This window comes from Mauremys mutica, chromosome 7 (genome assembly GCF_020497125.1).
Source record: "Mauremys mutica isolate MM-2020 ecotype Southern chromosome 7, ASM2049712v1, whole genome shotgun sequence".
Classification (NCBI taxonomy): domain Eukaryota; kingdom Metazoa; phylum Chordata; order Testudines; family Geoemydidae; genus Mauremys; species Mauremys mutica.
In genome coordinates this window covers 96,902,245-96,918,930 of record NC_059078.1, presented here as the reverse complement: position 1 = coordinate 96,918,930, position 16,686 = coordinate 96,902,245, and the positions used below count along the sequence as shown (strand labels likewise).

The window sequence follows — 16,686 nt, the reverse complement described above, 5'->3', positions numbered from 1 at the left end:
AACTGCAGGATTGTAGGAGTTGGCTGTGGAGGACTGGGATGTCCAAGATTAGTTTGCATGAACTACAAGCCTGGCCATCTTCAATTTCACACCTTAGGTGGTGCCCTTGGGATGGATATTTTGCACTTAGTAGCTGGCTATTTCCTCAGTTATGTCCAGAACCTATTTATTTAGGGAAAAGAAAGAGATGGAGGTTTTGAGTGTTGGAAAATCCCCTAGTCAGTGCAATAGGATTTCCATGAAGGGAGGATGGATGACAGTTGGACCTGAAAAGTTGATTAGAATATACTTGGGGATATCTGTTCTGGGGTTTTCACCACAGCAAGCAGTGCTCGTTGGATCTGGGGGAGGATGAGAGCATAACATACAGAGCTCTTTCTCCTTCCAGTGGCGGAAATTACTTGCAAGAATGAAGTCAGGGACTAGAGAGGCGATTCAGGCAGAAGTCCACATTAGTAACTAGCCATTCGAGTTGCTCAGAGTATGAGGGAGGTGGAATTTGAGAGTTGGTGCTGGCAGCCAGTGAGGAAGCCATTCTGGTGCAGCTAGACCTCTGGCTGCTTAGTATTTGATTGACCATTTTGTCTTAGTGCAACTTAAAGCTTCTATATTTAGGTGCACATTGAAGATGTGGAGAAATTTACTTCTTTCTCCATCAGGGCTATTAAGGAGTTCAGCAAGGAAGGATCTAGATAGGTCTTCAGAATTTAGAGAACTGCAAAGGGAATGAGGAGGGAAGCAAAATGATGGATCTCACACAATGAATTTCAGCATGTCAAAAATCAATTAAAGGATGGCAAGGTGAAGCATAATATTTCAAGAGAGTGTGGGGAAGCTGAGATTAGCCCAATCAAAGCACTAATGAAGGTGCCACTTTTTCTTCACAGAGGAGTTATCTTGGGAAAGGATTTTCAATTTATGGCAATGTCAAAGCGCATGTTGTTGAGGTTCCCCTGATAAAAGTGGGATCTCATTCTGCCAGGACTGGATTGGTTACACAAAAGCAGAGCTGGGCAAATTTTTATGGAAGAATTGTTTAATCTTTGTAAATGCAGTTTTGGATCAATCCACATCTCCCGAGTATCATCTCCCAGGTGAGCACTTTAATCAATAAGCTATAAAGTTGTTCTGATTCTCTTTCTGGTCCAATGAATAGTTATGTGTTTATATAAAGTGAAACAGCTTTTAACAGGATAGATTAAGAGCACAAAAGCCTATAGCAATCATACTCAAACTGAGGCTCCCGAGCCACAAGTGACTCTTTAATGCCTCCTGTGGCTTTTTGCAGCACACAATATTAAAACAGTGTGATTTAATTATTAACCAATCAGGATGTTTTTACTAGGTCATTAACCAACTGTAGTTGATAAAAGAATATTACTTGGTCAGCCATTTTGCTGTGAATTAATTTTATATATATAAAATATCAAATACTGCCCCATCATACTGTTTTAATATGAATATATAGTACTATATTAAATGAAACAATGAATTCACAGTACTGTGCCTCTTTTGGGTAATGCTGATTGCTAATTTGGCTCCTGAACCAGTGAGGTCTGAATATCACTGGCCTATAGCATAGGGGTTAGGGCAGGAGTGGGCAAACTTTTTGGCCCAATGGCTACATCTGCGTATGGAAATTGTATGGTGAGCCATGAATGCTCATGAAATTGGGGGTTGGGGTGTGGGAGGGGGTGAGGGCTCCAGCTGGGGGTACAGGCTCTGGAGTGGGGCCAGAAATGAGTTCAGGGTGGCCAATGGGAGCTGCGGGGTGGTGCTTGGGGCAGGGACAGCGTGCAGATCCCCCTGGCTGCCCCTATGTGTAGGGGCTCGAACAGGGACATGCCACTGCTTCCAGGAGCTGCATGGAGCAAGCCCCCTACCCCGCTCCCCAGCAGGAGCTCGAGGGCCAGATTAAAACTTCTGAGGGGCCGGATGCGGCCCCCGGGCTGTAGTTTGCCCATCCCTGGGTTAGGGTATTCACATGGGAGATCAGAATTCAAGTCCCTGCTCCAGAGTGGGGATTCAAACCTAGGTCTCCCACCCTCCACATAAGAGCCCTAAGCACTAAGCTAAAGGTTATAAGAGGAATGGATGGACACATGCTTTTCTGAAGGTGACCGACATAAAATAGACTTTTCTGATTTGCTGACAAATTCTGAACATTTTCAGAACCAAATCAATAGTTCAGTTTATTTTTTGGTTTGCTGGAAAAAATGAAAAATAAACTCTTTGCCAAGCGCTAATCCACAGCACATCCTGGAATAGGAACCTAAGAGATTATGCCTACACTTGGTGACATCCAAATGCATATAAAAGTATGGAGGTTCCTATTGGGAGGATAATTCAGTGGTTTGTGCACTAAACCTTCAGGATCACGTGACTGGGTCACAGGAGTTGGTGACTAGATGTTCAGAGATAAGATTGTGCGTGTGGCACACAGGCAGATGGCCGGTTCCTCCAGGAATATACTGCTGGGCATCAGGAATATACTGCTGGGCATAAGTGATGAGGCAGTTGAGTTAGCATGAATGCAGGAGTGCTCTACAGGCAGCTGGGAAATGGGTCATGAGAGTCTGTCTGGACCTGTACAAGTAGAGTTCCCCTGGAGGTTTACAGGTGGGTCTTGGTGGAGAGGCGAATCCTAATTGGCATGGCAAGAGGGACATGCTCTAAAACCAATTTATAACTCTCTCATACTCTTGGCAGTGAGGAAGCAGACACCTAAAATGATTCTAGTACACTTGGGTGAAAACAATTTGGGATTCCATTAGTGGATTGACTTCCTAATTGGAGCCCAAGGAGATATAGGGCAGATTCACAACATTTGCCTGGGGCATGACTGTAAACTTGTCTGAAAAGCTTCAATAGGTATGGCGGCGAGCCACCTGGCCTGTGCAGCTTGACAAAGCCAGTAGTCATATGAAGCATCTGGAATAGGATCTGGGAGGATCGGTAATTATCCACCCAAAATATATTTGGTACCTGAATTATTCAGGTAATGGGGTACACCTACTTGGCCACTAGGGAAAGAACTGTTAGCTATTTGGGAACCCAGCTTGGGGTGTGTGGGCAGTCAGCCAAGCTAATTGCTGATGTCTCCTTAAGGCTAGTGTCCAGTACATGTAGTCATTGGATGTAAAGAAACTGGATAACTGAGCTGGGGCAAGTAACATCCGGTAGAGCAAAGAGACAACTCCCTTTCCTCAGCCCCATAACCTTCATATGAAGGGAAGGTGGTGGGGGTCCTAGCAATTAGCTGTGGAGGGGTGGGGAGCTGATGGCAGCCCTCCAACAGTAACTTAAGGAATCATGACTTGCACTGTAACAATTTGTTCCCAGATGAGTTAAATAATAAAGCTGTGGCCTTACCTAAGCCATATTCCTTGCTCTCTGTCTTTCTTTTCATGTGTCCAGGCCAAGTGGCAGTTGGGTGCCTGACTCCAACTGACTTTCAACAGGAGTTAGAACTGCCATTTGTGCTTCTGATTATCTCCTACTAATTCTGACTTGAGTTCACAGGTGCAAATAAATCTAGGGATCTTATCCAAGTCCATATTTGTGCAGATTAGTGATTTGCAAAATTGACAATCTTTTTAATGAACCAGAGGCCTTGAATTTGATTGTACACAAAGACCAAGGTGCACTGGTGGAATTGTGCAGAGAAGTTTACATAGTCTGCCTTCACTAGCTGGTCTTTAATGCTGTCAGTGTCATAAGCACTGCAGTCACTCAGTTTAAAAATTAAATTGTGTAAAATGATAAGTTCTAATAATTCAGGCATCATTTAAATCTACTCAACCTCAGAATTCTGACACTAGAGGATTAGTGAAACTATTGTTTGCTCCTTTATTCTAGGAAAATAGTCCCAGTTACTTGAGCTAGTTAAAAAATGGCAAATTATAGCAAGGAAATCAAGGTTAAATTGTGGGAAATGTTATATATTCATCAGAAATAAACTTTAAAATTACAACAAGTACGGAGATTTCACTAAAATAATAAGGTTTATTAAATGGATTTTTTCCAGCGTATCTAGCTTTCTTTATCTTCAATTTTATTAGATAACTTCATGGAGTATAGGTCCATCAATGGCTATTAGCCAAGATGGTCAAGGACACAACCTCATGCTCTGGGTATCCCTAAACCTGAGACTGGATGACAAAGGAAGGATCAATTGATAAACTGCCCTGTTCTGAAGTATCTGGCACCAGTCACTGTCAGATGACAGGATACTGCTGTTCTCATCCAATATGGCCATTTTTGTTTCACACATTTGTAAGTTTAAAGCGGTCTGCATTAACCCATACAGCAGTAATTCTATCACCAAAAATATTTCGTCATCTTTGTTTAAGCAGACTGAAAAACATAAAAGAATCTTCTAAATAAATTCTTTAAATACTGCAGACAATGCAATGGGTTGAAAATAATTAGCATTTACATTACTTTCAAGATGGTAAATTTACCATAAGTATATTACAATCTGAAAAAGTGTTTTTAAATCAATCTGCAATATTGTAGACCTCACTCATGCCCAGCAAAAAACGGAAGCGTCACTATAAAACAAACAACCACATGCAAATTTAAAATTCACAGCTATGTCACTGATTATTGGTACACTTTCTAAAAAACAAAAACTTAACACCTCAAAGCAAGTAACATAAAAAAGAAAAAATGTCTATCTACTAAGAATAAAATAAAGTAAAATTTAAAAAAACTTTAAAAAATTAATCATCTTGCGTCCTGGTTTTCAAGCCCTTAAAAAAAACTGGATTAAATCTGAGTTATGCTCTTTAACGAAAAGTGACAGGTCACACAATCCCCTTCATAATGATTCACAAAGCATCTGTGTCAAGAGCCTTATGGCATCAGGGAAAAGGCACTTGCTCTCCACATACCCCACCAGCAGTATTAGATGCAGTCAGAATAGGAGGCAATTTCTCTTTCTCCTTTTCTTCCTCCCCGTCTTCTTCTTCCTCCTCCACTGACGGGGGAACAAAACTGTCCTCGCCCATTTTGTAACCCAGCAAGGACCCTTTCTCGGTCACAGTGGGGAGAGCTGAGCCGGCTGTGGCAGCCTGCGGGGTCTGCAGTGACATCGCTACTTCGCCCAGCCAACACGCACTGGGTCTACGACACCTCCCCGCCCCCACCAAACCCACAAACACCCCCGAGTAGCCCCTACACCCCAATCACCCCCTCAAACTCATCACCCCAACAACCCACGGCCTCCCCCCGCGCGCCCACAGCCTCCCCCAAGGCACCAGCCTCTCGGTCACCGCCTCCAACCAGGTCGCCCCCAAACACCCACCGCCTCCCCAAAACCACTAAGGCCACCCCAGGGAAGAGAACCAGTCACCTCCGCAGCCCCTCGAGGCCCCCCCAACCAGCTCCCCTAACGCCCCCTGCCCAGACCGCCCAGCGCACTGCGGGCACAAGCCGCGGTGCCGCAGCGGGCGCTACTCGCGGGCTCACACACACCCCCGCACGGCTCGGTGGGGGGAGCGCAGCCCTGCCGCCCTCACTGGGCCCAGCGGCCAGACCTGTCGCGCTCCCCGCTCTCGGAACCCTGCCCGCTGCCCTCAGCGCTCCAGGCGGCCGCAGCTGCCCGCGTCCCTCACAGCCGCCTACAGCCCCAGAGTTGGACAAGGAGCCGGCACAGCCGCCATGTTGTTTACGGGCTGCTCATAGAAACGCGCTTGGCGACACACGAGCAAGGCGTGGAGGCAGCGGGGGGACACGGCTACGGACACTCCGCAGCGTAAGAAATGCCGCGGTGCCCCGGTCACGTAGCAGGGACTGCCCGCTCGCTCTGCGCAGCCGCAGGCTCGAGCGCTCCGGGAGGGCGGACATAGGGGAACCAACCCTTTACGTCATGGGCGTACAGCCCGCCTAGGGACTCTGCAACACCCTCCGCCGCCCGGGGGCTCACAGGGCTCGCCGGGGGGGCCGGCGAAGGGGTATCTCCCAGCCCCCCCCCATGGGGCGTTCCCTCAGCAGCACCCCGTGAGCGGAGCCTCCCCGCCCGCACACAGAGAATCCCTCCCTTTCCTCCTCCTCACAGGACAGCGGAATCCCTCGCCCTCCCCGGAGAGGGGATTTCTCCTCCTCCCCCGCAATCAAACCAGCCCTTCCTCTGTCGCACCCCCGTTTGCCCAGATGGAGGATAATTCTCCTGTCATCGAGGGAGTCTCCCTATCTCGCCCCCCCCCCCCGCAGCATTTCAAAGCAATTCGGGGATCAAACCCCAGTCAATTTCCAGCTATGAACCACCGCGATAGCTGCCCTTCAGGGCTGTGCAGCTCACAAAGCCCACGCAGAAGCGCATGGGGTCTGGGGACAAAGCGTTCCCCATCAACCGCATGGCACTAGGCAACAAACGTCCCCAGAAGACAGGGGAAGCCAGAGCCCTCACCAATGACCATAGGGTGGCCAACTTTCTATTTGCAGAAAACCCAACACCCTTCTCCAAAGCCACATCCCCACTCCCTCCGTGGCTCACTCAACCACACCCTCACTCACTGTCACCAGGCTGGGGCAGGGGTGTGAAAGGGGGTGAAGGCCCCAGCTGTGGGCTCTGGGGCAGGGCTGGTGCTGAGGGGCATGGGGTGCAGGAGGGTGTGAGGGATGGGGGTGCAGATGCCAGGGTGAGGCCAGCAAGAGATGAGTTTGGGGTGCAGGAGAGGGCTCCAGGCTAGGGCAGGGGGGCTAGGGGGTGTGTGTGTGGGGGGGTGAGGGCTCTGTGGTGGCACTAGGGTTTGGGTTGCAGGTCGGGGCTCAGGGTTGGGGTGTGGGCTCAGGGCGATGCTTACCTCAGGTGGCTCCTGGGAAGCAGCAACATCGCCCTCCGCCTCCTAGGTGGAGGCGCCACCACATGGCTCTGCATGCTGCCCACGCTTGCAGACACCCTCCCCTCAGCCGCAGTTCCTGGCCAATGGGAGCTGCTGAGCTGGCACTGGCAGGCTGGGGGGGGGGCAACACACAAAGCCCCCCATAGCCGTCCCTCCGCCTAGGAGCCAGAAGGAGATGTAGCAGCTTCCCGGGAATCACGCGGAGCCGGGTAGGGAGCCTGCCTGCGCTGCCAATTGGACTTTTAACGGCTCGGTCAGCAGTGCAGACTGGAGCTGCCAGGGTCCCTTTTCAGCCAAGGAGCTCATGGCCCTCTGAGATGAGAGTTTGGGCTCTTGAGACCAGAGTGGCTGAATTGGAGAAGCTAAGGGAGACAGAGAAGTACATAGATAACACTTTTCAGGACACATCACAGTCCCATCTGAGAGCCTGTGTGCTGTTGAGGAGTGTGAAAGTCTTGGGAAAGGAGAACTTGGAGTGAGGGAAATGATCCCATAGTTGGGAGCCTCCTTCTAGATGATGTCCGGGTAACCTCTCACACTAAGGACATCTCTCCAAGGGAGGGGACCACTACTATTAGTAAGAGATGGTAATAGTAAAAGGGGTTTCATTCATTAGAAATATAGATAGTTGCGTTTGTGATGACCAGGAGACCTGCATGGTGAATTGCCTGAAGGGTGCAAAGGTTGCAGACCTCTTGAGACGTCTACCAAAGCTTATATGCATTGTTAGGGAAGAGATGGTGGTCATGGTAGATGTAGGAACCAATGACAAAGGAAAAGGTAGGAGAGAGATTCTGGAGGCCAAATTTAGGTTGCTAAGTAAGAGAGTAAAGTCCAGGACATCCATGGTAGCATTCTCTGAAATGCTACTAACTCCAAGCACAGGGCCAGTTAGACAGGCAGAACTGCAGAGTCTCTGTGTGGATGAGACAATGGTGTTTGGAGGAGGGATTTAGATTTATTAGGAACTGGGGAACCTTTTGGGAAAGGAGGAAGGATAGGCACCACCTAAACCAAAATGGAACCAGATTCCTGGCAGGTAAAATTAAAAAAGTTGTAGAGGAGTTTTTAAAGTAAGGGAAGGGGGAAAGCCGATATGTGTGGAGCACATGGTTCTGACGACACATTCATCATTAGGTGAGGATTTATTAAAGGGGATACTCTATATCCTAATAAAGAGGAGAGGATAGAAGTTATAAAGTACAGGAACTGAAGAGAAACAGTCAAATGAAAGACAGTCTGATTGATTTACATCACATGAAGCCAGACAACAAAATATTGACAAATTTTGAAAGTGCTTGTTTACAAATGCAAGAAGTCTAAATACTAAGATGGGTGAACTTGAGTACCTGGTATTAAATGAAGATATAGATATAATAGGCATCACAGAAACTTGGTGAAATGATGATAACCAATGGGACATGGTACTATCAGAGTATAAAATATATAGGAATGACAGAGTTGGTCGTGCTGGTGGGGGAGTGGCACTATATGTGAAATACAGCATAGAATCAAATAGAGTAAAATCTCAAGTGAATTTCCATGGTTGAATAATAAGATTATAGCAGTAGTAATATACTGCCGCCAACCTGACCAGGATGGTGACTATTAAATGCTTGGGGACATTAGAGAGTCTACAAAAACAGAAAATCAGTTGATGATGGGGGGATTTCAGCTATCCCTATATTGATTAGGTAACATGTCACCTCAGGTTGGGATGGAGAGAGAACATTTCTAGACACCATTAATGACTGATTTTTGGAGCAGCTACTTCTGGAAACCCAACGAGATGCAATTCTTTATTTAGTCCTATGTGGCACACAGGATCTGGTCCAAGAGATCAATATAACTGAACCACTTGGTAATAGCAACCATAATGTAATTCAATTTAACATCCGTGTAGGGGGTGAAACTACTATAGAAACCTACCACAGTAACATTTAACTTCAAAAAAAGGGAACTACACAAAAATGAGGTGGATAGTTAAATAGAAATTAACAGTCAGAAGAGTGAAATGCCTGCAAGCTGCATGGAAACTATTTTAAAACTCCATAATAGAGTCTCAAACTACCTGCATACCCTGAATAAAAACAAAACAGTAAGAGGACCAAAAAAAGGTCACCATGGCTGAACAGAGTAAAAGAGGAGGTTAGAGACTGAAAGACATCTTTTAAGAATTAGAAGTCAAATCCTACAGAGAAAAATAGAAAGGAACATAAATTCTGGCAAGTAAAGTGTAAAGTATAATTAGACAGGCCAAAAAAGAATTTGAAGAACAACTAGCAAAGGACACGAAAACTAACAGCAAAAAAAGAAAAGTTTAAGTACATCAAAAGCAGAAAGCCTGCCAAACAATCAGTGGGGCCACTGGACAACTGAAGTGCTAAAGGAGCAATCAAGGAAGACAAGGCTGTTTTGGAGAAACTAAATGAATTCTTTGCCTCAGTGTTCACTGCAGAGGATGTGAGGGAGATTCCCACACATGAACCATTCTTTTTAAGTGACACATCTGAGGAATTGTTCAAGATTGAGGTATCAATAGAGGAGGTTATAGAACAAATTAATAAATTAAACAGTAATAAGTCATCAGGACCAGATGGTATTCACCCAAGAATTCAGAAGGAATTCAAATATGAAATTGCATAACTACTAATTGGCATGTAAAATCTATCAATTATATCAGCTTCTGTAGAAGATGACTGAAGGATAGCCAATGTAATGCCGATTTTAAAAAAAAAAGAGTTCAGAGGTAAGCCTGGAAATTACAAGCCAGTAAGCCTAAATTCAGTATCAGGCAAACTTGTTGAAACTATAGTAAAGAACAGAATTGTCAGATGCACAGATGACATAATATGTTGGATAAGAGTCAACATGGCTTTCGTAATGGGAAATCATGCCTCACCAATCTATAAGAATTCTTTGAGGGTGTCAACAAACTTGTGGACAAGGGTGATTCAGTGGATATAGTATACTTGGACTTTCAGAAAGCCTTGACAAGGTCCATCACCAAAGGCTCTTAAGCAAAGTAAGGAGTCATTCGATAAGAGGGAAGGTACTGTCAGGGCCGGCTCCAGACCCCAGCGCGCCAAGCGCGCGCTTGGGGCGGCATTTTGCCGGCAGGGCGGCAGGCGGCTCTGGCGGACCTTCCGCAGTCATGCCTGCGGATGCTCCACCGGAGCCGCAGGACCAGCGGACCTCCCGCAGGCATGACTGCGGAGGGTGAGCTCGTCCCGCGGCTCTGGCGGACCTTCCGCAGGCATGCCTGCGGATGCTCCACCGGAGCCGCGGGACCAGCGCGCCCTCTGCAGGCACGTCTGCAAGAGGTCCCCCGGAGCCGCGGGACCGGCGACCGGCAGCGCGCCCCCTGTGGCGTGCTGCCCTGCTTGGGGCGGCCAAATTCCTAGAGCCGCCCCTGGGTACTGTCATGGATTAGTAACTGGTTAAAAGATAGGAAGCAATGGATAGGAATAAATTATCAGTTTTCAGTGGAGAGAGGTAAATAGTGGTGTCTCTCAGGGGTCTGTACTGGGACCAATATTGTTCAACATATTCATAAATGATTTAGAAAAAAGGGGTAAACAATGAGGGGGAAAGTTTTCAAATGAAACAAAATTACTCAAGATTGCAGTCAGTTTTGGACAGAACTAAGAGTCACAGAGAGATCTCACAAAACTGGGTGACTCGGCAACAAAATGGCAGATGAAATTCAATGTAGATAAATGCAAAGTAACGCATATTGGAAAACATAACCCCAATTATACATATAATGTTTAATTGCCAAATGAGAACATAATATTGCCCATTGACAGGCAATTTCTCATCTTCAGTCCATTTAGACAAACTAGAACAGTGGTCCCCAACCTTTTTTGTCTGGCAGGCGCCAGACGACGAGCCACGGAGGACCATGGCGGCGGATGAGCATCCACCGAGATTCTGCCAACAAGTGGCAACGAAAATAGGCGTCGCTGCCGAAATGCCACTGACAAGTAGCGTCATCCAGAGGCATCGCCACCAAAATTCCGCCGAAAATCAGCGGCATTTCGGCGGCAACGCCTCTGGATGATGCAGCTTGTTGGTGGCATTTCGGTGGATGCTCGTCCGCCGGCCAGTACACGGGTGCACTTAGACGTGGGCACCGCGCTGGGGACCCCTGAACTAGAAGTATGTTAGTAACTATTCCACAGCCTTTGCACAGTTGCTGGCAATGCTGCACTATGAGAATTCATCTTCATGACACAGGACACATTGATTGGGCTAGATCCTCTGATGAAATGCAGCCGCTTTTCACTATAGTGCTGGCAGATTCTGCCTGTAAAGGTGGTGAGAGCACAAGGGAGTGGGACTCCTTCAGAGTCAGAAGGGAACTATGGCTGCCATGTCATTCAGCTGCACAGATTGATTTTGGCTCTTTGAACTATTAGCAGCCAGTCTAAATTAGAATTGCCCTCAGGCTACTCTAGTTTATGCCTGGAGAATGGCCCGACATAGCAGCCATATCAGGGGAATGCAAAGATGAGCTATGTGTCACTTTTTTGAAATCTTTTCAATGTGTGACTTTTCAGATGAAAACAGAGCATATACTTTTTCTTAACACTGTCAATACTCAAATTACCCATGGTGAGTGGGATGGGATGGATGGTGGATGTAAAGAGTTATATAGGCCCCATGTAAGGATTCAGTGAGCAGAGACTGAATTAAATTTGCAATAGATACCGAGGTGGTAGAACAGGGGTTGGCAACCTTTCAGCAGTGGTGTGCCGAGTCTTCATTTATATACTCTAATTTAAGGCTTCGCATGCTGGTAATACATTTTAACGTTTTTTAGAAGGTCTCTCTATAAGTCTATAATATATAACCAAACTACTGTTATATGTAAAGTAAACAAGGTTTTCAAAATGTTTCAGAAGCTTTATTTAAAATTAAATTAAAATGCAGATCTTATCAGTTTAGTGTGATCCTTGCTTTTGCTTTTCCTTGCTGAGTTTTCCAATGTCTGGAACGTATTTGGATACTTTAAGCTGCACACAGGCTTCTGAGTGATCCACAAACTTTGATGTCCACAATTCTGAGCTTTTTAACTGAATGAGTTGCATTTCGAAATCTTCAACACTCATCCACTGAAATACAGACAAATCCAAGTCGCTTTCGTTGAACTTTTCAGGTTTAATTAGAAAAGAAAGCATTGGGCCAAATTGCTGGAAATCTTGAAATCTGTCAGAAAATTCTGATTCTAGTTCTTGCATGTACTTTCCAATCTCATCGACATTGACAGTGCAACGTGTCGATAGCTCTTTTATGAGTTGGAAATAGCGGAAAGTAGAAGTTTGAATATCCCTGGAAAAAACTGCTAGTTTCACAACAAATGCTTTCCAGGCTTCATAAAGATCCAGACCTGTTTGCCCTGCACCCTGGAGACAGAGGTTGAGTTCGTTTAGGTGAGTGGTGATATCAGTCAGAAACATGAGCTTACACAGCCATTTGTCATCATCCAGTTCGGGGTAGTTTTGTTCTTTTTCCGACAAAAAGGCCTTGATTGCATCAAAACAATGCGCACCAAAATCTTGCCACGACTTAGCCACCGAATGTTGCTGTGAAGTGGAATGTTGTTATAAGCATTGTCCATCTCTTCTAGCAGTGCTTGAAATTGTCTGTGAGTCAAAGCAGATTGAGCAACAAGGAAATTCACAATTCGCACCACTGTATTCATCACATTATTAAGTTCTGAATTAGAAATTTTAGCACACAGGTTTTCTTGATGGATGATATAGTGAAATTTGACTGTCGGATGGCCAATTTGATCTTCAAGCAACTTTACAAATCCCTTCTGTTTTCCGACCATGGCAGGAGCACCATCTGTTGTCACACAAAATATTTTTCTGATATCAACTCCTCGTTCTTCAAAATGGTTTACAAAACTTTCCAGTATATCTTCCCCCTTTGTTGTGCCATGCAGGGGTTTTAAGCAACAAAGTTCCTCTTGGATTTCATCGGAAGCACAGTATCTTGCAACAACTGCCAAACGTGGAACGTCGTTTATATCCACACTCTCATCAACTGCAACACTAAACACTGCTGTGTCTTTCAATGCAGTCATCTGCTTTTCCTTAATGTTTTCTGCCATTTCACTTATGCGTCTCTCAACTGTTCTGGCAGAGATGGGCAGTTCTTTTATTCTAGATATGATTGTATCTTTAGTTGGCAAATCATTGAACAAAATCTCCGAACTGCTGAGAAAAACTTTTTATATATTCCCCATCTGTAAACGGCTTTCCGTTTTTTGCAATGCACTGTGCAATCTTGTAACTTCCTTCTGTAGCTTGATTTTTATTACACTTAAGCTTTTAAAAACACTACTTTGCTTCTCATAGGCTGCTACTGCCTTTTTGATTGATTCAGTCTTGTCTGCTTCGTCAAGAAAAGTTTTCTCGTGCTTCGTTTCAAAATGTCGTCGAACACTTGACGTGCGACAAACAACACTTTCATAACAGAAAGCACAAATAGCACGGTCCTTCTTTTCAATAAACCCAAATGTGTCTGTCCAAGCAGGCTGAAATGATCGGACATCTAGCTTCACTTTCTTAGGAGCTGCCATTTTGTCAAATGTTCCCTTCAACTCTCAGTGGGGAAAAAAATGGCGATAGAAGGCAGGCACAAGGTCAAACACAGTGTGGGCTGAGATAAGCAATTTTAAGATGGGGGTGGTGAGCTGCACCCCCTCTTCCCTTGTGTGCAACCCTCACTGTCCCAGGCTGGGAACAGTGGGCCACAGCAGTGAGGCTGCAGAGCAGTGATCCAAGGTCAGGAGAAGAGCCCAGGGTGGCCTGCAGGGACTCCAGGCCAGAAAGCAGGCTGAGCAGGGCTGGAGATCTAGACCGGGCTGGCAGGAAGTCAGCAACTGGAACCCCAGATTGGCAGCTGAGGTGAGTGAGCTGGCCCCGGTAGGGCTGAGCAGGGCCGCAGGCCTGGACCCTGTCTGGAAGGGCGCCTGCGCAAGGTAAGTGGGGCTGCCGCAGGGGGGACCCCAGCTGGCAAAGGGCCAGCAGCGGGAATCCCAGAGCGCTGCAGGCTGAGCAGCTCAGCCTGACGCTGCTCTGGGGTTTCAGCCGCGGGCTCCTGCCAGCTGGGGTCTTGGGCTCCTGCCAGCCTGGGGTTCCTTCCCCCAGGCAGGGGCGGCGAGTTATATGGGCCCGTGGGGCCCAGGCCCCACCAATAATCCAGGAGCTGGGCTCAGCCCCACCAATGTTTGGGCCCCAGGCCCTGTGCTGGGGGTCCCCCCGTTGCAACACCCGGCGCTCTCACTCACCGCAGCGGCAGCTCCCGGGAGGGGCCTCAGGAGCGACTGGACTCCCAGCCCATTGGCTGGGAACCCCAGCCAATGGGAGCTGCCGGGGGCGGTGCCGGAGCTGCCTGGCTGCGCCTCCACAGCAGGGAGGGGGAGCGAGCCACAGGCAGCGGCTGAGCCCTGGGCAGCCATTGTGAGCAGCAGACAGACACACACAAACAGCCGGGGAGGGGGGGTTGGTGGGGACAAACACACACAGCCAGGGGGTTGTGGGACAGACACACACGAGGGGGGACGGACAGACAGACACAGCCTGTGAGCTGTGGAGGCAGCCAGACACACACACACAGACGGGGAGGGGGGGGGTTGGTGGGGACAAACACACACAGCTTGGGGGTTGTGGGACAGACACACACGGGGGGGGGATGGACAGACAGACACAGCCTGTGAGCTGTGGGGGCAGCCAGACACACACACACAGCCGGGGAGGGGGGGGTTGGTGGGGACAAACACACACAGCTTGGGGGTTGTGGGACAGACACACACAGCGGGGGGCAGACAGACAGACAGACACAGCCGGGGGTTGTGGGACAGACAGACACAAGGACACAGCCAGGGGGTTGTGGGACAGACACACACAGCGGGGGGAGGAAGGGGGACAGACACACACAGCCGGGGGTGGTGGGGGCAGCCAGACACACACAGCTGGGGGTTGTGGGACAGACCGACACAAGGACACAGCCAGGGGGTTGTGGGACAGACAGACGGACACAGCCGGGGGAGATGTGGGGACAGACAGATGGAGTCGTGGGTGGGGAAAGGAGCAGCAATGGGCACCCCGGGGCTGGTATAAAATACACAGGATGGGGGGGGCTTCCTGAGGGGACTATAGCAACACCCCCCGCAGAGCAGACCCAGGTTGCAGCTGGCTCCGCCCATCACAGCCCCCTGCCCCACAGAGACCCACACAACCCTCTGCCCCCTCGAGAGACTCCCAATGACCCCTGTGCCCCTGTCACTCCTCTCCAAAGAGCCCTCCCCTTTGTGCCAGCCCACTCCCCTCCCCTCCTCCAAAGCTCCCTACAATCTCCCCCTTTGCCTTCCGCCCCCCAGCCCAGCCCATTCCATTGGCCGGGAGGCTCCCAGTCTAGTAGCTAGCAGGGCCCATGGGAGCTGCACCTGAGGCAGGGTGCCTGCCTGCAGATGCAGACCTGCCTGGCTGTGCCTCCACAGCACAGGGAGGGGGAGCCACAGGTGAGCAAGCCCTGGTCATCATCATCATCACAGGCCCAGTAATTCTCTGGATATTTAATTTCACTGAGGCAAAATGTGTGCAATTTTATGGGTTGAATGATTGAATGACATAATACCCACCTGCCTGCATTGTCCGTCACTAAGTCCAGTAATTTTGTCAAGTGTTTGTTGCACAACATGGTGGTGCCTACCTTGTGCTTCAGGGGGTGATGGGGTCAGGGCAGCCTGTTATAGAACTACCTGATTAGTAATTGGATATGTTGGCTGGCATCTTTTTTAGTAATTGGATATGTTTGCTCCCCCTGATGTTAGAACCTGGCTACACCACTGGGGAGGGGAGCTTCCTAGACCTGTGCAGCTGGGGCTTAGGTGAATTTTGTGATACTGTGCCCCTTCCCAGCTACCACCCTGCAGTCCCCACTCCTGCACCATGCTGGGCAAGTGGCAGCCCCATCCCCAGTGAGGCTATGGTGAGGGGTGGCAGCAGGGGAGGCCATACGTGATGGCAACCTCCCCCCTCGGTACCCACCATAGGGGAGCCGAGTGGGCTTTCTGGACCTGAGAGGGACCCTAGGAGCATGTGCAGTGAACTGCGGGGGAGAGGAGGGGTCCCTCCCCTGGAGCTTGCTGCTGCCAGGGAGGGTGGAGGGAAGTCCTCTTTGGCCCTAGCCCTGGGGCAGCCTGTCTGCACCCCAAGTTCCCTATCCCCAGCCCTGCCCCAGAGTCCTCACCTGACCGGAAAAACACGCAACTTAAATTTGGTGGTCAGTTTAGAGTATCATAGAATATCAGGGTTGGAAGGGGCTCAGGAGGTCATAAGGTCCAACCTCATGCTCAAAGCAGGACCAATTCCCAATTAAATCATCCCAGCCAGGGCTTTGTCAAGCCGGGCCTTAAAAACCTCTAAGGAAGGAGATTCCACCACCTCCCTAGGTAACCCATTCCAGTGTTTCACCACCCTCCTAGTGAAAAAGTTTCTCTTAATATCCAACCTAAACCTCCCCCACTGCAACTTGAGATCATTACTCCTTGTTCTGTCCTCTGCTACCACTGAGAACAGTCTAGATCCATCCTCTTTGTAACCCCCTATCAGGTAGTTGAAAGCAGCTATCAAATCCTCCCTTATTCTTCTCTTCTGCAGACTAAACCATCCCAGTTCCCTCAGCCTCTCCTCAGAAGTCATGTGCTCCAGCCCCCTAATCATTTTTGTTGCCCTCCACTGGATTTTCCAATTTTTCCACATCCTTCTTGCAATGTGGGGCCCAAAACTGCACGTAGTACTCTAGATGAGGCCTCACCAAT

The 16,686-nt window shown here is 48.4% G+C and overlaps 1 protein-coding gene across 3 annotated transcripts in view; it reads right to left on the bottom strand.

The window, feature by feature from the left end:
- HECTD2 (HECT domain E3 ubiquitin protein ligase 2) overlaps window positions 1–5,130 on the bottom strand; it is an 82,356-nt gene extending 77,226 nt beyond the window's left edge. The window contains exon 1 of one of the 3 annotated variants that reach the window (XM_045024181.1): window positions 4,896–5,130. In XM_045024181.1, coding sequence (XP_044880116.1) covers window positions 4,896–5,096 — 201 coding nt within the window. In that variant the 5' untranslated portion in view covers window positions 5,097–5,130. Of the gene's footprint in view, window positions 1–3,372; window positions 3,417–4,895 lie in introns of those variants that run through there. The other 2 variants (XM_045024184.1, XM_045024182.1) reach the window with 2 other exon arrangements.
- Window positions 5,131–16,686: the final 11,556 nt, after the last annotated feature.